The following is a 23286-nucleotide window of genomic DNA, read 5'->3' as shown; positions in this document are numbered from 1 at the left end:
GTGGGACTTTAGCTTGTACTCATTTTCGTTGCGCTTACCTTCCCCTCTTTGGTCTGCCTTAACCTAGAACATTCCGAGTTGGAAGACTGCTGGTTAGCGCTTCGGAGATATGTTGGAGCTAGGTGTCAGGTCGTCGAATGTCTCAGTACTCTGTCAGTTCTGTGTCTAGTTGTTGCACTTTCTCACTGTATATAGTATCTAGTTACAGTGGTGGACAGTCACTCTTCTCTTAACTCTTAACCATAGTAATATGTTCCTTTCCTATTATTTAAATCCCTCAAACTAGTGAAGATTTCCTTTAAATGGTTCCTTATATGATTTCCTTTGTTAGTCCGACTCTCATTGTTATGAAGATTTCTGAAGATACTCACCAGGAAACAACGTTAAAATCGATACATATTGTTCCTCTGGTGTAGTGGTACGAATACGTTAATTCTATTGCTATCTATAATAGCACGAGTAGATTACCTTATAATTATATTCCCACATGAAGAGACGAAGCCAGTTGAATATCTGACGATGAATTTCGTACCATTACTTCCCAAATCAGTACCTGGCAATAATGTGACGAAAGCACAGTGATGTTAATTTAAAAAGCATATTTATACAAAAGAGAAAGGACAAAGGAACTACAAGTTACGCTATACTGTCCACTAACACCACCAATTACTAAACAATCAGCTCATGCGATAACATTGCACGGCACTGACCGACGGTACTGGCGTTCTACAACTAACTGGCTAACAGCTCGAGCACATTTTGGATGCGCACTCCAACAGCCTTCCAACTTGGAAGGTTCTAAGTTACGGAAATAACATAAGGAGGGTTAGCCAGTTAGTTGTAGAACGTCAGTACCGTCGGTCAGTGTCGTGCAATGTTATCGCATGAGCTGATTGTTTAGTAACTGGTGGTGTTAGTGGACAGTATAGCGTAACTTGTAGTTCCTTGGTCCTTTCTCTTTTGTGTAAATTAAACCCTGGCTCTCCATCCGAGTCCATTCCTATACAGCATATTGGTGGGAAAATTGTGATGAAACGTACACATTACAATATACATGTACTGATGTGAGAAGTAGTGGTATGAAAGGCATCATCAGATTTACAACTGGCTTTGTCTCTTCATGTGCTAATCAATTATATTTCCCTCCGACTAAGTCTCTATTTACTCACTCCGCGGACAAACTCTATTTTATATTTATACTCTTGATACTGTAAATATACAAAATTTCGGCACTTCACGGTTTTTGACATTTCGGCGGCGATTTATTTTCGGCGTGGGGTAGAGGGCATGGTATAGTGCGACAGATGCTGTGAAAAATTTCGTCGGCGTTTTAATTTAGGCGTTTTTGGGTCGGTGCCGAATATAGCCGAAATTAAATAGCTGCCGAAAATTTGTATATTTACAGTAGTAGGTTTCTTGTCTCCTCGCCGACTGTAGTGTTGTGTCCCTGGACATTTTTTTAACACCCTAGCCCTGCATCGTTGCTCATTATGTAGAATATACTTTCCTCACTGCTTTTTTGTCTATTGCATCAGGATCCCCTTGGCAGGCTATCGCCTCTGGGACATCGGTACATCGTCCCTGCAACCCCTTTGTCTTGTTTTATGTTGTCATCCACATGTTTCCCAGCAGGGCTGTGTTCATAGGGGAAAAAAACTCTAAGATCACTAGTCACTGAGGGCTGACCTATCTGTCTACCTTTCAATAATTATTCTATTTGCCCTCTCTCTCTCTCTTTCTCTCTGGCTTGGTACGTTGAAGGAGATACGCCTTTTCACGGATTTCATTTTTACGGTGAACTCCCTAATATACTATAACATTTTCCGAAATATAAGACGAACGAAGCCTCTCAGCTTCCTCGTCGGACAAATACAATTCAATGCGTCAGTTATTTACACTCCATGTATTCGGTTATAAGGCCACACGTTTTTATTTCTATGTTTCCCGTCACCCGCGCGCACACGATTCAGGAGTCTGGAAGAAAAAAAGAAAAAAAAACTGTGCTGCCCTGACTGTGCATGTGGAGACCAGCACACTCCTGCACATGTACATAAATGTGGCCTGGCCTGTGCGACACATGATGCGAGGACGGCATTTTTGTGCGCAATAGGGCTTGAAAGTGATGACGTCAAAACGGCCAGGGAGTAGTAAGTTGACATCAGATTTCTATTTTTGGATCCACTAAGGTGTGACTTTGCTATTGCCTAAGTATGTGGGTGCATAGCAACCCACACATGTCGCATGCAGTTGTGACTTTTATTTCGCCACCAGTTGTAACCCCGCCCCCAGTAGCCAAATCAGTCAGTTTCACTGGCTACATCACCGTGCTGTGGGTAAGACCGCTTGAAATGTGCTTGGATCCATACAAAAACTGGGTCCAAGTGGATCCAGTTTTTGAATTTTTGAAATTGTTGCTATGCTGTGACGTAGCACTTTCAAGCCCTATCTAGCTGCACATGCACAGATTGTGACAGAAGCTCCTACACATACTTATACTAGTAGTTGCTAACTATGGATGCTAGTTTGCATGGTGTATTGGTGGATTTTAGTGTGAACTAAGGTCTAATAAACTTTTTTTATTTTTCGGTCATTTTTATATTTTTTTCCACCTCTCGCATACGTTTTTAGATTTTCAGGTGAAGAGAAACATAGAAATAAAAACGTGTGGCCTAACAAGGGGGGGGGGGAGGGGTTCCGCCCCTCTATGTGTAGCATACTCAGATACCTTAGATGGCTTCTTTCACCCTTTGATGTTTGCTCCTTCGCCTCCTCATTTTGTTTTGTCGCTCACATCCTAAAACGAGGCATCATCGCCTGTTTGTGTTGCGACTTTAAAATGCAATTCAACAACAGCACGCATAAACCTTCTAGTGATGAAATTTTCTTTCTTGGGACGGTAATTTCTTCCCATTCATCAACTCTCGAAAGAACAATAGTGTACATTGAAGGTACAGTGAACTTCGCTTATAACGACTTCGGATATAACGACAATTCGCGAATAACGACACTTTTCTGATGCCCCGCCGAGTGTCGTTATAAGCGAAGTTGACTGTATGGGTAAAGTAATCTAGTTATTATCTAACTTACTTGCTATCCAAGTGGCGGAAGTCCGCGCAGCGTTGCGCTGGCAAAATTAAAAGCGCTCTTGCTGGAAGCTTCGTGGTCCGGCCCGCACTAGCTCGCGGTTCAAACTTACTTCTTCTTTGGTAGCGTGTAGCCCGAGGGTGCCGGATAGCGTGCAGCGAAGATTGCTGGCAAGTGTCAGTGCCTCGGGCTAGCTGAGACAGTAGACTCTAACAAGGCGAAGTATTTCACGGAGCTCCGCAAACAAATAATATTGTCTACCGGTCGAAACATTTGGAAACTGTTCACCGGTCAAAATATTTAGAAACTCAAAACTCAAAATGCAGGAAATTTTCTGTCTACGGGTGGAAACATTTGGAAACTCAAAATGCAGGAACCTTTGGCTGTGCATCACGGTACGAGCTTCGAAGGAAAGACTGCGCCTTCGAGAAAGCACTGCGAGGGCTAAAGGATTCTACTGTACGTCCGAGTCGCAATGACGGTCAAGAAAATGAGCGGGACACGAGCGCAAGCAACTACTGCATTACCTTCTCATAGCATAATCTCGCGCGGATCCAAATCAAGATACATCGCACATCGTGTAGGTGTGATACTCATCAACCACTCCAGCAGGTGCGAACTAACAGATTTACTTTTCTTTACTCCGACAGATAAGCAAGTGCATTTCATGCACTGGTCGTAGTCTATCAAGACTTTCGGAGTTCTTCGCAGCACAACTCAGGTGCTAACGTCTGGCACTTGCCTGTACTCGTAACGAACCGTACATCCTTGACCACGATTCTGTGTGTATGATCTACGGTCGGGAGCCGTGAAAGCCTTAGGGCGCGAATTGTCACTCTTTGACTTTTCGAGGAATTTCGTTGTTCTGAAGAGGAGCTGAGGTGGCTTATTGACCCCTTCAGAAAACGAAAGTCTCCTTGAAATTCCAACTCCACAACCTCATTCGATGGGAAAGGTGGATTAGTTCCGAGGAGTTTGGAATAGCTGCGTCGAGATGGTCGATCAGATCGCGGACGTCATTATCGCCATGACAATTCCACTGAAAAATTCTAACTTGAATGATAGAAAACAGTTCTATTGGGACACTTCAACTACTACACTAATCTCTTTTAGGAATTTGTTCGAACAGCTGATGAAGGCAATTCGAACGCGCCCCTAGTTTCAAGACACCCTGTCGACTGCGTCTGATCTGAGTGATCAGACTATTATTAAAGGGGAAGTTAAGGCAAAAATCAAAATTTCACCAGTTGTAGTCTTCAGGGTGCTGAGTCGAATGGTCGTGGTCCGAGGAAGCTGAGACGCTCCCTTCCTACTTGAATCCCAATCGAACTCGCGCACTTCCACCGAAACTGGGTGACTGCGCCCTACGAGATGGGGATTTGTATGCAAAATGTCACTAAAAGCGCCATGTCGTTCTTATAAAAGCACGGATGACCGCGATTGGCCCATATGTTGTAGTCTTTTGGACGCTGAGTCGACTGGTTTTGGTCCGAAAAGGCTGCGATGCAGCGTTCCTCCTTTATTCCCAATCGAACATGGTTGAACAAGCGGTCACGTGCTCCTGCGTACACCAGTCAGCTGGTCACCGTGCCTGCAGGGTACAACTTACTAGCCTGTTTGACCTTTTTTGGGTGCACTCCTGTCACTCGAGTTGAACCTTGGTGTGAAAGTTGTCGCCTGCTGGGGTGGTGACCATGTGATTTGGGCACCCAGGAGCACGTGACCACTTGTTCAACCATGTTCGATTGGGAATAAAGGAGGAACGCTGCATCGCAGCCTTTTCGGACCAAGACCAGTCGACGCAGCGTCCAAAAGAGTACAACATATGGGCCAATCGCGGTCATCCGTGCTTTTATAAGAACGAAATGGCGCTTTTAGTGAGTCACCATTTTGCATACAAATCCCCATCTAGTAGGGCGCAGTCACCCAGTTTCGGTGGAAGTGCGCGAGTTCGATTGGGATTTAAGTAGGAAGGGAGCGTCCCAGCTTTCTCGGACCAAGACCATTCGACTCAGCACCCCGAAGACTACAACTGGTGAAATTTTGATTTTTGCCTTAACTTCCCCTTTAAATGACTTACGTCTGATGAAGTCATGTACGGCTACTACAGTACAATGTCAATGATGTGCTGCTCAGGTTATCCGGTGCTGCTCAATGAAACCCGGTCCCGTGCGCCAAGTTTGAGCCTTGCTACGCAGTTGCAGCAGTTCGCAGCCCAGTGTTCGCAGGTAGGGCTGCGCAACGCCCGTACAGAGGGCAGGACCGGATTGGATTTCATTGAGCAGCATAATAGCACTGACTGTATTATTGTATACCGCTCCCATGGCTACGGGGAATTGTACGAACGCTGAAAGGCTGGAAGTGACGATGGACCTGATAGGAAGTTGTTGTTTTAAAAACAACTAAGGCACCGGTGTATGTTTATCAGTACTCGGAGGCTCTACTGCAGCCAATCGATCATCTCTCCAACACCTTCACAACAGACAGACATGCGATCAGACAGACACGCTAACACACAGAACGCCTGATGTACACGTCGGTGGTGGAAATTCGGATACTAGTAACCTTGCCAGTTATTGCAGTACACCAGGTACACTACACCCAAGAACTACAAGTAGTGGAGATGATCATGAGTCATCAGCACTGTGGTGAGAATGGGAGCATAGACAAAATGATGCGCGTGCAGGAAGCATCGATACCACAGTGCTGGATAAAACACAGCAGGATAACATGACATCGGAACTGGAGCAGGAAAAAATATCGCATCTACATAATATAAGCAGCCGATAACAATAAAGCCCAGTTTCTCTCTTTATTACGTCACAATAAATTAGACTGTAAAGAGGATATGATTGCCTTTGCCGTTTAAAGCGGGTCATGTCAGGGTGCCCTGCATGCCATGGGTTAGGTGAATTCCTTGTTCGCATTTCAGCTCCAAAGCCAACTATGTACACGCTGCACTAGTTTTGTGTGTGATGCACAGCCAAGCTTGTACATACTGCTCAGGATAGTGATGTTTCTCAATAAGACAATAGATTGCAGCATACAGAATAAAAACTACAGGTAATCATCAAAAAAACAAAATAATATGTTCACTAAAATGTAGATTGAGGCTTTCTGTCAACGCAGTGTTTTGAACGAAAACAATCTTCAACTGACTGGGGTTAGCGTTTGTGTGGAACTCGAGCTGGGACGGAACGTACCGCTTTCTATGTTCCGCGTAAAGAAGCTCTGCAGAAAGTGAGTGCTAGTGGGAAACGAATTTTACTGGTCTCTTGATCATAATGTGTGGTCCTTGCCTGCATGATTATGCTCTGATTATTAGGTTGCAGGCAGGAGATCTGGTTCAGTAAGCGAGGCTAGATAATCAAATGAAAACTCAACCTGTCAAAGTTGTGCGCATGTCTACATGTGTGTATGTGCGTGTGTGTGTGTTCGTGTGTGTGTGTGTGTGTGCGTGCGTGCGTGCGTGTGTGTGTGCGGATTTGTTTGCGCCGGAGCACGAGGGGATGGATGGGGGGGGGGGGGGGGAGTGTAGGCTTTTTTGCGTTGATGCCAAGCCAAACACACCTATGACAGCAGGGCGTACACATAGCCTACACAATTGTATGATATCCTTCCTGCATGGTCGCGGCCAACTGAAATGACTAGTCCTCTGAAACGTGTCTAAACTGTAACCATAACAACCTTCGCAGGAGCTAGCGGACTATTGGAAATGGTGGTGATCAAAGTAAAGATCTTCCACGGGAGGGACAGCCTCAATCTGAGAAAGCGGTGCAAGCTGTGATTGGTCGACGCCAGGTGATATCAGCCCGTTGCCACGGCAATACTCGCGTAGGTATTGCTCGGCGGAGGTACCATGGGAGCTGCTGGTAGTACTGCTACTGTAATTTGCTACTTGACTGTGGCTCTGTGCTTGCAATGCAGGGGCAAGGCTCTGCTGCTGCTCCAGCTGCTGCTGTTGTTGCCGTTGCCATAGGACGTGCGCGAAGGGATGCTTGTGCTGTTCCTGGCCTGGTTGACCGTCAGCCACACTGTGACGGTCAGTTATTGGTTGCTGGTACTTGGGAACAAGATGGGTGGCCTGCAGTTGCTGCAGTTGCTGCTGCTGGTGGTGTTGCAGTTGCAAGAACTGCAGCTCTTGCTTGCTAAACGGTTCTTGTTGGTGCTCTCGCTGCTGTTGCTGGTGCTGTTGTTGCTGTAGCTGCTGATGCTGCTGTAGCTGCTGCTGTCGCTGTTGCTCTTGTGAAAGGCGCTGGAGGTGTTGCTGCAGCTGGATTGACGGAGCGTGCATCGGCGCGTCCCGCTGCTGTTGTGGAGAGATTTGCGGTAGCGGTTCTGGCGCGAACAGTTCACCCCTGACCGTAGGGCTTGGGTAGCTGCTCTGCTGCTGTGGCAGTTGCTCCGGCGTGGCCAACGCCTGGTACTCGGCGATAAAGCCGGACTTGGGCCTCAGATCGCAGTCCTGATCCGGTGCATGGCTTGCGTACACTCCGCCACTCTGCCCTGCTCCGCGGCTCTGCTGCGTCGTGAACGCCCGCAGATCACCCGCGTTCGCCATCCCACCCCCCGCTCGCAGGCCGTACGTGCTGTGAGGTTTACCGGAGTCCATGCTGCTGCTGATCTGCCCCTGTGTCAACAGTTGCTGACTATGCTGCAGCTGCTGTGTGGCCCAACTGCTGGAGGCCATATCCATTTGCTGGTGTGTAGCACGTACATGTAGCTGATGCTGTTGCTGCTGTTGCTGCTGTTGCTGTTCCCACTGCTGCTCCTGGGCTGCCAGTTGCTGGTGATGTAGTGGCAGTGAGCGATCTTGTAACGGCGATGCGTCCGTTGAACACAGCGAACACGCCGTCATGGACGTGGGCAAGGAATTGTAGCATGACGTGGCGCTGAAATTGAAATGCTGCTGCTGCTGCTGTTGTTGCTGTTGCTGCTGGTGGTGGTAGTGTTGCCCGACAACACCAACCTGTTGTTGTTGCTGTTGCTGCTGCTGTTTTTGCTGCAATTGCTGTTGCTGGATTTGTTGCTGGTAGTGTTGTAAGCCGCCAGGCATGAACTCCTGCTTGACTTGTTCCGGTGGCTGCAGGTTTGATTGAGACCAATCCAGCTCAGTGCTGGCTGAGTAACTGCTGGTATTGGTTGTGTAGTGGAGAGGGCCGTCCATACCGGGAGCGCTCAGGCTCGTCCGGGGACTGGACAGGAACACTTCGGACTCGCTGATCGCCAGCGAGTTTAGCGACGACAGGCGGTTGAAAAAGTCATCGTGCAGGGGGTCGGTGCCTGTGCCGCACGGTGCGGAGTGATTTCTCGGCAACGAGGATGTCTCGCTCACCGTCTGCTGTGGGCCACTTGGCAACGCAGTTGAGTTGAGCTGACACGACAGGTCCATCTCATCGTTCAGCTCCGCAATTGGACTTTGCAGCACACAATCAGCGCCCGGACACATTGGCCAACTGCGAGCGGCTGAGTTATGTTCCGTTGTCTCCGTGCTGGCTGTGTCGTGCTGCACTGCTGCCGCGCTTGGGGATTGCAAAGACGCCCGCCTATTGGCTTGTTTCTGTGGAGGGGAGCGCAGGACTGAAGCACCGAAGATCCCGGCGCTGCTCGCTTTGGTGTCTGTTGCTGATGCTGAGGGCTGAGACGTAGCCACAGCATCTGTGGCTGCAGCAGCAGTGCCCTGCTCCCTCTGTCGGCCTCGCCGTATAGGTTCGCCTCCGGTCGTGGCCGGTGGGCACTTCTTCCTCTTCCTTTTCTTGGAGCTGACAGCGCTATCTGATTCGCTCAACGCACGCGAACTACCTGACACTGAGCTGGAGTCTGTGCTCATACTCTCACCGGGTGTCTGTGAACTTTCAGGAGTGGACAACAGATCGTTTTCATCCTGAAGAAAAGAAAGAATTTTGAAAGCAGAGACGTGTTTTAGCAAGGAAGACAGTTCCTACTAGAACCGTTCGGGTTGAGTCTACATTCACACTCTAGCTGCGACTTCCAATTACTTGTAGCAATGGAAGTGTTTTCTCAAGCAGTGACAGCCTGTTGGGTGTACACCAGGGGATTGTTGATTTGAGCAATATTGCGGCATTGTTGTTAAAACCCACATTGTATATACAAAATGTGACCAATCGCTCTGAGTCACACCAATAGGACCAAGTTATTGATTTTGCCCGTACAAGAGGCTTCGTACTTCTAAAAATAAAATAAATAAAAATGAAGCAAGGATTAAAAAATGACTGAACTGTGCAGAGAGTGCCTGCATCTCGAGCCTGCCACCTGACCATGTACAGTGAAACCTGTGCGAGGGGGGTAGGGGGTAGGGGGGTAGGGGGGGGTAGGGGTAGGGGGTAGGGGGGGGGGTAGGGGGGTAGGGGGTAGGGGGGTAGGGGGTAGGGAGGGGGGGGGGGGTAGGGGGTAGGGAGGGGGCGTTAATGGTGGTCCCTGTGTACAGGTGGTTTTCTGATCCAGAGTCATTTGACTGGAAATACCATCCCCTGGTCCTGGTTGTAGTAGTTCTCTGCGACAGGTGGTCACCTTATCAGAGTGGTCATCTGGGACAGGTGGTCGCCTTATCAGAGTGGTCCTCTGCGACAGGTGGTCATCTTATCAGAGTGGTCCTCTGCGACAGGTGGTCGCCTTATCAGAATGGTCCTCTGCGACAGGTGGTCGCCTTATCAGAGTGGTCCTCTGGGACAGGTGGTCGCATTATCAGAGTGGTCCACTGCGACAGGTGGTCACCTTATCAGAGTGGTCGCCTTATGATAATGTGCCCTTTTTGTACTATGGACTATTAGACGAAGTACTCTTTTGACACGACCCTGTTTTATGCTATGGCAGGCATGTGACCTTGGACATACAGAAAAACCTGTGACTACCGACCACCCCGTGTGGCCAGAGGAAGCGGTCTTTAGTGGCAGGTGGTCCTCGGTTAGAGGTTTTCACCACACAGCCATACATACCGGTAAATGTGAGACCGTCCGTGCCTGGAGAAGTGGTCTGTAGTACCAGGCTGGTCGCTAGTCACGGTGGTCTTTAGTTACACGTTTTACTGTAGTACCAGGCTGGTCGCTAGTCACGGTGGTCTTTAGTTACAGGTTTTACTGTAGTACCAGGCTGGTCGCTAGTCACGGTGGTCTTTAGTTACAGGTTTTACTGTAGTAGCAGGCTGGTCGCTAGTCACGGTGGTCTTTAGTTACAGGTTTTACTGTAGTACCAGGCTGGTCGCTAGTCACAGTGGTCTTTAGTTACAGGTTCTACTGTACAGTGCCCTGGTTATAAAGTACAGATTTGCACGGCCCTTGCAGGTACGCAACATTCAAGTCTGACTGCATCACTGTGGACAGGGAAGTGCATGGACTGTAGCCCTTGACGGATAATGCCGGCAAAAACTGCCAGAATTTTGATACTTTTTCTGGTGCGTTTCATCCATGCATGCTTGGCATGTGAATAAGGGAATGGAGGCAGAGTTCAAGGCATTGCCTTTCACAAGGTTCGTATGGTTCAGCCAATTTTCCCTGCATTCGCAGCAGGCTCTGCCAATTTCACTGCTTTTGGAGCAGAATCTGGCAATTTTTCCAGCATTACCCTCCAAGGGCTGATGTACCACTGGTGGCTGGAGATATGCCCCCGACTGCAGTTGTATGCACTAAGTAAAGTACAGAAACAAGAGTACATGAAAACCGGAGTGTGCAGCTTGGGGCCTGTCACTATGGGTGTCTGTGTCACGGGGCGGAATTCCGCGATAACATCATATTTGGCGCAAATTTGAGGCGGGAAATGGCGTAGTGCGTACGACTGAGCTGCAGTTGTCCAGCAAGAGACCTGGTTGAATCCTGCTTGTACGCACTACATCACTAAAATGATGTAATCACGGAATTCCGCCGTGACGACAACCCATCCGAGCTGCACACTTTGGTGTTCATGTACTCCTGGTAGAAGGCTCTCGCTCGCACCTTGTCGCTCTGCCGTACGAACCAGTAGAAGCTCTTGCCCGGCTGATCGTGATCCATGTGCCCGAAGATCTTCTTGTGCAGAGAGAGGTTGTGCCGGACTGAGTTCTGTAGGTGCAACAGTGCAACGAACACATAATAATATTATACAGGCCGAGACAGAAAGCAAAGGGATGGATAAGAGTTAGAGTAACTGTCAACTATTGTCACTGGATACAATATAAAATCAGAAAGTGCACTAGTTGCCTAATGCCTACAGCCCTTTCAGAAAAAGATCGTATCCTAGCTTTTGGCAATAGAGGGGTCACATTTTGAGTTTTTTAACAATTTTTTCTCCAGTCCCCCATGGAATGCTCTTCCAATTATGTTTCTGAAGTCCATTTCTCCTCAAAGCAAGCCAAAACAAGAATAGGATTTCGGCCAGGTTTTGTCTTGTAAGCACTGAATTGGGAAAGGCCATGAAAATCCAATCCGGTTCACTCCACTTGCATCATTGCATTGTCCGGTTCGAACCCCAGTTGAGTTACCGCTTTTGGACCCTTTTTCTAACCTCAAAATTCGCGGCACTGCACTGTGTGTGATAAAACCACGAAAAATCGCCAAACAAGGGAGCTCGCTGCAGCCAGCGCTCATCTTTTTATGAATGGACTGTAGTTGCTGCTTAAAGTGCTGGACAGCTACACTGGTCGGATTTCACAGCCCAACACTGAAGACTTTATTGTGTACAAAACCCACGAAACCTTCTGACATAATTATGGATGCATAGTGAAGGCAACACAAACAGGCAGTGGTCTCGAGGCCCGCACAGCTCATGGGTGCATAGGTGTCCGGGTCATGGCTAATACACTCACACCTCGCTTATCGGGGCAGTGAGAGAGGACCGGGCACTGTCGGTAACTTCGAAATGTCGTTTGTACCATTATGGTTCGTGGTTATCTTGTAAAAATAAAAAATAATAAAAACTCCGGATCACATGCATTTTTGAAAACTCGGATGTTGAGCCACTAGTAGTATGTAAAGAGAAAAGTAAAAGGTCCATTTTCTCTTTACACCTACATTTTGATGGGGAAAGGCCATAATTATGGCATACGACGTCACTATTTCCACAAGAATTGACAAAAGAGTACAGTGTAGTAATATTTCCACTGAAACTCGCCCAAAGAGTGCCCTAGTCTGTAGACCGAAGCGCCTGTATCTTCGGGGTCCGGATAACCGAGGTACATGTATGTGTGTACTAGCTGGTTGCGACAGGTTGGATAAACTTGGGAATAGAGAGGTTACGATGCACGTTATTTCCGACGTGACGCGCAATTTCACGTCGAATTTGGGGTAAAACTCCAAATTTCGACGTGAGGTTCAGGTCGCTCGTTGAGTTTTCGACGAAAGCGAGCCAAATAACGCGAGCTGAACTTTCGCGTCACGTCAGAAAATAATGTGCATCTTAACCTCTCTAATAAAGTAAAAGAAAAGGTTGAACTAACCTTCCAACCAGCGGACGTGCCAATGTCCTTTCTTTCTCTGAAGTAGCTCTCATTACGGATCATGTAATCATAGATCTCATTCAGCGTGATGCGTTTCTGCGTGCTGGACAGGATTGCCTCCGAGATCACTTGCACGTACGTCTTGTTACCGCCCCAGGCACCACGCCGCGGCTGCGACTTGCTCCGGCCGTCAGCGTCACGACTGCTAGATCGGCCGCTCCTCTGACCTGATTTTTTGCTGGCCTTGCCACTACCAGTGGCGGATGTCGCTGGTTTTCCACCAACGGCCGTCGGCGTCGACTCGACATCGTGGTTCGTGTCAGGCACAGAGCCCTGTGGGTGATCCGTCGGCTCTTCATCGTCATTTCCTGCAGTAGATATTCCAGTGACGTAATCACCATTGGAATGCTCCATGAAACTCGAAGTAGTTGTATCCATTGGATTGATATCACAGACGTCAGGCCCCGTCCCCGGGGCGGTCCGCTCCGACTCGAACACATCCCAGTCAGCGTCCGGAGCGGGGGAAGAGAGATGCCCGTTCTCATCGTCGTGTGCTGGCGACAGCTGCGATAGGAGTGGCGCAAAGGAGTCACCAGCGCTGCCCGTGTCCATAGCGCTCTCATTGTGCACCGAAGTGTCGTACAAGGCTTGATCGGAGCCTGAGGACGCGGACACCGCGGACCCTTCCAGGAACGAGGCTGAGGCTGGCGTTGACAGGCTGTTTCCGCTGCTGCTGCTACTGAACCCTACCTTACTTGCGACGCTGGCCAAGTCAGCGTCTAGGTCGTAGGAAGCACGGCTCGCCATGTCACCACTGATTCTGACCGTGGGGATTTATGTGTGCACGCGGGCACAGCAGGCGTGTCTGGTGCGTAATTCCGCAGTTAGAAGGCACTAGGATGAACCTGGCTAGATGCACCGCGCTGCACAGTAGGGATTTCCAAACACATCCAGCGTTTGCAAGCACAACTCGCTCCTACAGATCAGTTAGGGCGACCTCGGGTACCCGAAGCAATGTTACTTTGTCACTCCAGGGGTCGAAACTGTGCGTGGTAGATTCTGTGGGACGTACCGTGGTCTTGCTGGACCATCGCATGCAGGGCTCCAACAGAATCAGTTTCTTGCTGCTTCGGGCTGACATCAGCGACTGACACGATAAACTGTCCGGATCGGGTAAACCTTGCCAAGCGAAACCTTTGACTGACCTAGTAACTTACCATCGCACTGAAGAAAGATCAGGTCTTGCAATGTGCAGCAGTCGGAGTTTTCATTGGCTACTGTTGGAAATGACTGTGTGAGCCGGAGGGCAGTGCGTTAGACTTGACAAGCAGTCAGGAAACTGATCTGTTGTGTTCAATACTCTCGCACTGAACCCCGTTCAATACTCTCGCACTGAACCCCAGATTGGAAAGTGGATAGAGACTTCACCGAGCACAATACGTGTATTCTCCGTTTCCTCTCTTCTTCCTGAGCCTCGGGCTCAGTCAGTGCGAAGAGTATGTTTTTAGGGTTTTTATCGCCACCGCCGGTAGGTGGGTACGGGTGTGGATTGGCTTCACTACTCAACGTAGCATGCGTCCAACTTGATCAACTCGAGCTCTCCATCTCTAGGTGACATCACATCGACAACCACTCTCGCACCACTAGAGATGTAAATTTCTTCAAGAGCGTCGACTCGAAAGTCGAGTCGCGGCTGCGCTTGCTAGTCGCGTCCTGAGAACCCACCGTACTTTCTGGGACACCTTTCCCGGCCAGATCGCTCTCGGACTCAGCGCTAGTAGAGTGCTAGTAGAGGCGATCTACTGCTGTGCAGATTACGACGTTACGTTGCTGCCTTGCTGCATTTACTTGTACCAGTGTATTCGCTGAAAGGCAGACTTCACTGCGGCGATCCGGACTGGGCCGATGTGGAGAGGGTATTTCGGTCCCAGAACAGACTTGCATCGGCATTTGGCCACTCACGAAAGAATGGCCATCGCATTCACCCACTCAGGAAGACTTGTAGTGGCAGTAACTAGCTGTTACTTAGTTGTAGTGCGCACTGCCAACTCCGGCCATGTGTAAGACGGTGTTCCCAGTAGCAAGCCCGAAGACCTTCGAACGCTGTAATAGACCGCCGGCGGAGGAGGGCGGCGATATGACAGGATCTCCGCGTGTCACCGTTGAGCTTGATGTGTTGGAGGTCTAGCGACTTCGTACACGTGCATGGGCGGTCTGGGACTTGGAGCGGGATTATGCCGCATGCCATGGGAGTGATGAGACTGGCAGAATTCAATCCTACTGCCCTGCAATACAAATAGCAAAGGGGACAGGGTAACACAACCCTTTCAGATATACTTCGCTTGGTCGTGAGCTAATACCTTGTTCCAGTCATCCATCCGCACTGCGGCCTACCAGTGCGACAGGGGTCGGTGACATTGAAGGCCTGATATTACAGTGTGACTGTCTTGCCGGTTCTGCTGCTGTTGCTGCTTGTCCTTGCCTCGATCTCTCTCTGAGTCTCTCTCTCCCAGTGAGAGCCAGCGCGTGCCACTGACTCGGTCTGCAGACACCGTAAGAGGCAACGCACTGCAACACCCAGCGGCCGCCGCACAGTCCAGAGCTCAGTGCCTGGTCGATGGCAGGAATACCCGCTGAGCTGCTACCTGCAGCGCATGTACCACACCAACCAGCAGCTGGGCGTTATGATCTGGACTGACAAGCTGGGGAAATGACAAACATTTAGCTAGTAGTATTTTATAATTATGGTGATGCGATGGTTAACGTCACCAATTCATCCTCAGGATGAATATGGGAATTCCGCACCCCAAATCAATCAAGACTAATGGTGGATACGAGACTGGAAGCAGAAAGGGAGACGGTTTGAAAGGAAAAGTAGAGCACACACGCGCAATTTCTGTCTCTCCTGGGACTTCATTCTCTAAATGATTCGCTTGAACAGAGAGAAGGCCTGGCATTTGCCTGTTATCTGCAAGTACCTGCTGTACGTTTATCGCTGGAAGATTGTGAGCGAGTTCTTGGGAGAAATGAGCACACCACCACTACCAATATGTATGTAATGAGAGAGCTAACGGGCTTTAAATGCCATGAGGCAGGCTGGTGCAACCTTCCGAAGATAGTGCATGTGCGCTGAGGAGATTAGGGCTGCGCACTTTCCTCGACAAGGCTTGATCTCCTATCTCCACCGAAACTTCCAGGGGCATGCCCACGTGGACAAAGTAGAGATCTTACCAAGCGCACTAGCCCCTGGCCCCCAACATGCGAGTATGCAGTGTGTGCCCGCGCGTTCGCAATGAGCCGCCACAACTTCGCACTAGTGCAGGAATATGTTCGAACTGATTATTAGCGAGGTTAAGATGCACGTCTGTTGGCCTACCTGCCCGTCTCTCTCCCTGTTTCTCTGACAACTTGCTTGTTAATTCGTGCTCGTGTTTTCAGGCGTAGAACCCTGTTGTAGAGGTCTCAGCCCTCATTTGTTAGACTTTATAAGTGTAACTCTCACTCTTTCTGTCTCTCTCCCTCTCTCTTTCTTTCTCTCTCTCTCTCTCTCTCTCTCTCTCTCTCTCTCTCTCCTCTCCTCTCTCTCTCTCTCTCTCTCTCTCTCTCTCTCCTCTCTCTCTCTCTCTCTCTCTCTCTCTCTCTCTCTCTCTCTCTCTCTCTCTCTCTCTCTCTCTCTCTCTCTCTCTCTCTCTCTCTCTCTCTCTCTCTCTCTCTTCTCTCTCTCTCTCTCTCTCTCTCTCTCTCTCTCTCTCTCTCTCTCTCTCTCTCTCTCTCTCTCTCTCTCTCTCTCTCTCTCTCTCTCTCTCTCTCTCTCTCTCTCTCTCTCTCTCTCTCTCTCTCTTCTCTCTCTCTCTCTCTCTCTCTCTCTCTCTCTCTCTCTCTCTCTCTCTCTCTCTCTCTCTCTCTCTCTCTCTCTCTCTTCTCTCTCTCTCTCTCTCTCTCTCTCTCTCTCTCTCTCTCTCTCTCTCTTCTCTCTCTCTCTCTCTCTCTCTCTCTCTCTCTCTCTCTCTCTCTCTCTCTCTCTCTCTCTCTCTCTCTCTCTCTCTCTCTTTCTCTCTCTTCTCTCTCTCTCTCTCTCTCTCTCTCTCTCTCTCTGTTTTGATGCACAAAAACATCTCTGGCGTTGATTGCTTTCTTGCTTCGACTTCTGCCGCGCCTTTGTTCTCGTACTCCCCTTTATGTACTAGTGTTGTGCAAACCCTCCATAGTCTGTCTCATTTTGCCCTGAGATGTTTTGATGCATAGTGATTATGACGCTCATCATTCGCTCCTTTGTCACAGGACAGTTCTGTCAGTTTGGTTTTAGCGAATTCAAATAAAGAAACAACAACAACAACGACAGCAACAACAACGACAGCACCAACAACGTCGTGAGAATAAAGAATTCAAACGTTATTTCTGACATGATGCGAACGTTCAGCTCGCGTTGAAAAATGACGCGAGCGACCTGCAGTTCACGTCGAAATTTGGAGTTTTACACCCAATTTGACGTGAAATTGCGCGTCACGTCGGAAATTACGTGCATCTTTTAAATCTCTCTTTTATTATTACCGGTATCCTTTCGTAGCGCTATGAGTCTGAGTATGACTGACGCGATCACACGTAACGGCAGAAATACATGTACTGTACACTAGTCGAAATCACGTGACTGCAGTACAGTATCAACGTATGACACATGGGTTGTGCTCAGGGCCTAGGCCAGGGAGTCACAAAATGCTCCCTGGTTGTGCTGTGTTTGCGTGCGTGTGTGTATATGTCATGATGTGTTTATACTCAACGCGACTGATCACATAGTATGGGCTGTGTTCCCAAAAACAAGTTAAAGAAAATGGACAAAACAAATTGAATACAAACAAGAACATGATAAGCAACAAATGCACAGGAGTGAAGCGAGAAATGGCAACTAATCTCGCCAGATGTGGGCTTCCGACACTGCCAGAGTGTGGGATACCTCATTAGCAGCAGTACGATGTCTAACACGAGAGCCACGCAAACAAGCAATGCAAGAACGCGCCAGAACCAACCAAATCATGTACATGTGTGTGTGGTGTTGGAGTGTGTGTCTCTCTATTTCTCTCTGGATGAAAAAACGATGTCGGGGTGGGGTGTCAGCGCCTTAGCGGATAACACAGTAATCGAGTGTTTAGTGCCGCGGAATGCACTGATTTGCACGCACGACATGCATGCAATGGCCAACCGGACAGTTACAGTTAATAGTTTGGTTAATTGTATTAATTTTTATTTATTCGTATTTCTCTAGGGCAGTCCCCACGGACCTACGGTCTCCTTACGGGGTACCCTAGCCAATCTAGGATTGCGATACGAAATTGACTTGGTGGACCAGCAAGGCGGACCGATGCCGGAACTGAGTTCCAGCGGTCAGCGGCTAAAAAAGAAAGAGAGGAATAACCAAATCGACAGGAGGCTCGGCGTGGTAGTACAAGTCGAAGAGAGACTTGAGACCTTGTACAGATGCGGCTACGTGCCCCCGAATTGGCACGATAACCTTCGTCGATCTCATCAGCTGAGCTCAGAGTGACCGGCCCAACTGATCCAAGTTCGAAAAGTCTTGTGAACAACAAAGCCTTTTTAACGTCTCAAGCATCAAAGAAACGGTGCTCAGTCTGTAGGGGGGAGTAGTTATTTTACTACTCCCTGGTTAGAGTACACGACGTATCGCCGAAGTACATGTAGCACCAACCTCTTCTTCCCTGGTTAGAACTGCGAGAAACAACGCAGCGGGCTTAGCATCATAATCACGGCAGATAACAAACTGCAGGTAACACACGGCAGATAGTACGCGAAACAATGCTATGTGCTCGGGAGTCACGATACCATGATTCCACGGATTGTTCTTGTCATCATCTGCAGAAGCCAGTCTTGCATAGCTGATGCGGCTTAGCTCTGCGGTGACATATCGGTGCAACGGCTACAAGTAGGCTCGGTTGCGGCGCCTACCTGGCTTCCTACCCGTACCGTAATGCCATGGCTGGGCACTGAGAAGCAAGCCAAGGCCGAGTTGGCAGGGGATCGCACACATGTGTATCTGTGTATGCACAAGAGAGATTGGACGCTGTGTCGCAACTCTGAGTTTCACGTATTACTACGATCATCAGGCAACTGATGGCTCCAAAACGGGCAGCCTGAACATAAGGGCGGAGGGCAAGGTGAGAAATTCTGAGGGGTGTCATAGCACTATAGCGCAAGAGTCAGGTGCAGGGCGTGATTGTAAACGTACACGGTTTGGTATTGTGTTAGCAAAGTATTAGTTGCACGATAGATAACAATGATGCTGTGTACCGATCACCATGACTTGTGCACGGTTGTGCAAGAGACCAGTGATACGAACACATGCCGGCGTGATAATATCGCGTGCATTGTAGTGTATTGTATTGTATTCCTTACTTTTACTTCGCAAAACCAAACGGGATCATCGCCCAATAATTATTATGATAGCAGAGGGTATAATGTCTACAACATTGGGTAACGATATGTTGGAAGGAAAGATCGATTGCCGATACGTAATAGGCTTGGAAGCCACTATTATTGCATGAAAATGTCATGTACAGTAGTAGTACACCAGATATTATTTCAATCTGCGGACAGCATGCTGTTTCGTTCTTTGTGAACTCATCAGCGCAGCACAGAGGAAATGAGGCCGAACCTGATAGCAATGAAAATAAAAATTTCCAATCTGGCCCGAACGTACCTTGCCAGAGTGCTCAACCAGATAATTATCTCTGTATCTTGTACATTGTACACGCATGTCCATGAAAAGCCACTTGACTGTACAAGAGAAGCACCCAGCCTAGACTTATAAGTAAGTTATACAACCATGTACTACTACATGGCTGTATTTAAAATGACTAGCAAGTACCGGTACGGTACATTCCAGTATTTGCAGGCCTAGGCCAGGGCTACACAGCGCCCGACGAGGCAAGCTCGCTTGATCGGATCTCATCGAGCAGCACTGTACAGTACAATGCCATGTACTTAAAGTTGCATTTGTTCGGTATGTATGTATGTATGTATATTTTTATTTGAATTCGCAAGTACACACGGGCTACAAGCCCAATTACATGGAAGCGAATGCCATAATGAGGGCAGAATTCGGTACATTTTCTGGTTAGTTTCATGCATGTTTGGTATGTGGATAAAGAAATGGAGCAGAATTCGATGAATTGCCCGCCATAAGGTTTGTATGGTTCTGCCAATTTCACTGCTCTTCGAGCAGAATCTGCCACCTTTTCGAGCATAATATAATCCGCCGGTGCCTACTCAGCAAACCTGCAAGAACGCACCACTTCCATGCTCTGGCCACAGCGTTTCGATGAATCCACCCCTCGATCATGATGATAATATCAGTTGAGCTTCAGTAGGCTGAGCAAGAATTGTGGGAGAGAATTGTGTGTGAACTTCAAGGGAACCCCCCCCCCCCCCCTGTGTACGCGCCTGACTTGAAGAGCCGCTGACCACTTACATGTATGGCTCAATCTCGGGACAGCTAGCTATTTTTCGGCCCGTTAGGTCTCGTCAGCTGAGCTCAGAGTTACTGGCCGAACTGATCGCACTGAAGTCTAATGAACAGCAAAGCAACTTTAATTAAGCATCAACGTTAGAGTGATCTTAGGGCGCGTTCGAATTGTCACTCTTTGGCTTTTCGACGAGTTTCGTTTTTCTGAAGAGGTGGCCTTATTGGCCTCTTCAGATAAACGAAACTCCACAACCTCATCCGATGGGAAAGGTGGATTAGTTTCGAAGAAAAGTATGAATGCCGCAGACATCACCACGCAACATGACAATTTGTTCAAGGTTTGGTTTTGCGTGTTTCCAAAATCGATTTTCACGTTCCGATCATCAGTGGAAATACGGAACTAAAGAGATCAAGGGAAAAACAAAGGTTAAAAATCCAAAGAAGTGTGACACACGACGGGTAACTTGTGGTAAGTATTACAAAAAGTGAGAACTAAAATAAAGAGTAAATGTGACAAACGGGCATGAACAGTGCAGAAACAACTCATGAACACGGGGTGCAAACTCACGAAAATAACCTAAGTGCTAAAACATGTTCTTTTTGCTTACACAAATCGGGCTTATGCGTACGAATACAAACAGCTTCAAGGACCTTCAACTGCTGGACATAACGGGCACGACACAGTACAGAGAAGTGGGAATCATCATACACACTCAAACAATCGGGACGAGATAACAAATGCAAATACACAGCTGACTTCTTACGAATTTCACCCTCATCAGCTCCATCACCTTCCCTGCCACCTGACTCCTCCTCGTCCGTTTTATCACCATCACCACCAGCCGTCTCACCGTCATCCGCCTCGTCTTCATCCGCCGCCTCGTCATCACCCGCCTCGTCGTCATCTGTATCCTCGCCGTCATCCGCCTCGTCGTCATCTGTATTCTCGTCATCCGCCGCATCATCACCCAACTCATATTCACCACCAGTCAGTCGTCTGATACCATCCATGTTCTCCTTCCTACGTCTGTCCCGTGTCACTGTCCTTACCTCATCTACGTCCCGAGATTGTGTTCCGTTTTGCCCCCGGCTTCCGGTCTCCTTCGATGCTCCGCGTGGGCCTTGGCCATTCCTAGCATATATTTCGGTTGAATAATTGGCGGTCGACCTAATAATTGGCGGTCGACCACAAGTTACCCGTCGTGTGTCACACTTCTTTGGATTTTTAACCTTTGTTTTTCCCTTGATCTCTTTAGTTCCGTATTTCCACTGATGATCGGAACGTGAAAATCGATTTTGGAAACACACAAAACCAAACCTTGAACAAATTGTCATGTTGCGTGGTGATGTCTGCGGCATTCATACTTTTCATTGCTATTATTAAACTTTTATCTCCACGTAGATTATTTGTATAGTTTCGAAGAGTTTGGAATAGCTACGTTGAGATGGTCGATCTGATCTGACGTCATTATTGCCATGACAATTCCACTGAAAAACTCTAAAATGATAGAAACCGTTCTAATGGGACACTTCAACTAATCTGTTTAAAAAAAATTGTTCGAACAGTTGAGGAAGACAATTCGAACGCCCCATTAGTCTTGCTGCGATAAACATAGCCGCGGAGCCCTGCAAGAGAGCACCACTTATGTCGCGCTGGACGAAGAGACGCCGTGCAGATCGCGACTGGGAGCGACGGGTTCGCCACAGCACACCAATCTTAGGCTGCGTTTACACGACAACGCACGGCCAGTTTTCCGTTTTCAGTCCCGCATTTCTTTTTTCGTTTTCGTACGTTTACACGATCAAAGCCGATCCGAGGTGGTCTCCGTTTGTATCGTTTTCAAGCGTCTACACGAGAGCAAAGGATCCGCCAAAGTTCGTCATGTGCCAAGTGTTGCCGTGGAAGCACCAATCACACTCAAGTATAATGGCACACGACAACACACGTCACATGACGAAACTTGTAAAAACAATTTTTTGGATTGTCGGATCCGTGTAAACGGCCGAAAACGAAACAAACGTGACGGAAAACGAGGCCAGCACACCGTTTCGACTGTTTACACACCCAAATTTATCCGGCAGAACATTTCCGTTTTCAAATTCTTCCACCTTGGCCAGCGTTTTGGTTTTCTTCCGTTTTGGTGTACAACTTTTACGTTTTGCTCCGCGTACCGTGTAAATGAACCATGGATCCGAAAGGATTTCGTTGCGTTTTCGCCCCCAGCGTTGTCGTGTAAACGCAGCCTTACTTGCTCCAATCTTGTTTTGCGACAATTCGGTCGACTTGAGCGTCCCATGAAAGTTTACTATCAAGTACAACACCGAGGTATGTGGAAGTCGATGCGGTTGGAACGGCTACTCCACGACACTGGACAATTACGAGAGGGTGGTCCACCTGTCGGTGAGGAAGAAAGGTCACGGCTCGGCTTTTGGTAGGGTTGAGGACAAGGTCCCTAGCCTGTAGCCAAACAGCTAGGTTGCTTTCTTTCATGCTTGTCGAGTCGAAGATTAGGTGGAGTCAGGACTAAGACTTCTTGTGTCACGCTCTGTGTGGCAGTCGTGGGAGCAGGGGTGGTTCTACTGCTCTCTGGCAACCAACTTTCCTAGAAAAATAATAACATGTACGCCCAAGTCTCATTAATTTTATGCAATGTCACCCCCACCCTTCGCTATCATAATAATTATGGCAACGATCCCGTTTGACTTTGTGAAGTAATAAAGAATACATACAACACCGGTACTTCTCTGTCTCTGTCTCTCTCTCCGGGTCCCTCCCTCACCCCCCCCCTCTCTCTCTCTCTCTCTCTCCCTCACTCCCTCCCTCCCTCCCTCCCTCTCCCTCCCTCCCCTCCCTCCCTCCCTCCCTCCCTCCCTCCCTCCCTCCCTCCCTCTCTCCTCTCTCTCCTCTCTCTCTCTCTCTCTCTCTCTCTCTCTCTCCTCTCTCTCTCTCTCTCTCTCTCTCTCTCTCTCTCTCTCTCTCTCTCTCTCTCTCTCTCTCTCTCTCTCTCTCTCTCTCTCTCTCTCTCTCTCTCTCTCTCTCTCTCTCTCTCTCTCTCTCTCTCTCTCTCTCTCTCTCTCTCTCTCTCTCTCTCTCTCTCTCTCTCTCTCTCTCTCTCTCTCTCTCTCTCTCTCTCTCTCTCTGTGTGTGTGTGTGTGCGTGCGTGCGTGTGCGTGCGTGCGTGTGTGTCTCTCTCCTCTGTGTGTGTGTGTGTGTGTGTGTGTGTGTGTGTGTGTGTGTGTGTGTGTGTGTGTGTGTGTGTGTGTGTGTGTGTGTGTCTCTCTGTCTCCGGTGGCTGGTTAC

General features: G+C 48.5%; 1 protein-coding gene across 1 annotated transcript; it reads right to left on the bottom strand.

Moving 5' to 3' along the window:
- Positions 1-5614: 5614 nt before the first annotated feature.
- LOC135829555 (forkhead box protein O-like) lies at positions 5615-15364 on the bottom strand. Its single transcript, XM_065341951.1, has 3 exons — positions 12512-15364; positions 11034-11138; positions 5615-8968 (listed from the first exon to the last, which is right to left on the bottom strand). The coding sequence occupies exons 1-3, from the start codon at positions 13316-13318 to the stop codon at positions 6791-6793; spliced, it is 3090 nt and encodes a 1029-aa protein (XP_065198023.1). The 5' UTR covers positions 13319-15364; the 3' UTR covers positions 5615-6790.
- Positions 15365-23286: the final 7922 nt, after the last annotated feature.

The sequence above is a fragment of the Sycon ciliatum genome, chromosome 13 (genome assembly GCF_964019385.1).
Source record: "Sycon ciliatum chromosome 13, ocSycCili1.1, whole genome shotgun sequence".
In the NCBI taxonomy this organism is placed as follows: domain Eukaryota; kingdom Metazoa; phylum Porifera; class Calcarea; order Leucosolenida; family Sycettidae; genus Sycon; species Sycon ciliatum.
The sequence above is the reverse complement of the archived record's forward strand: the minus strand, read 5'-3'. Positions and strand labels throughout refer to the sequence as shown.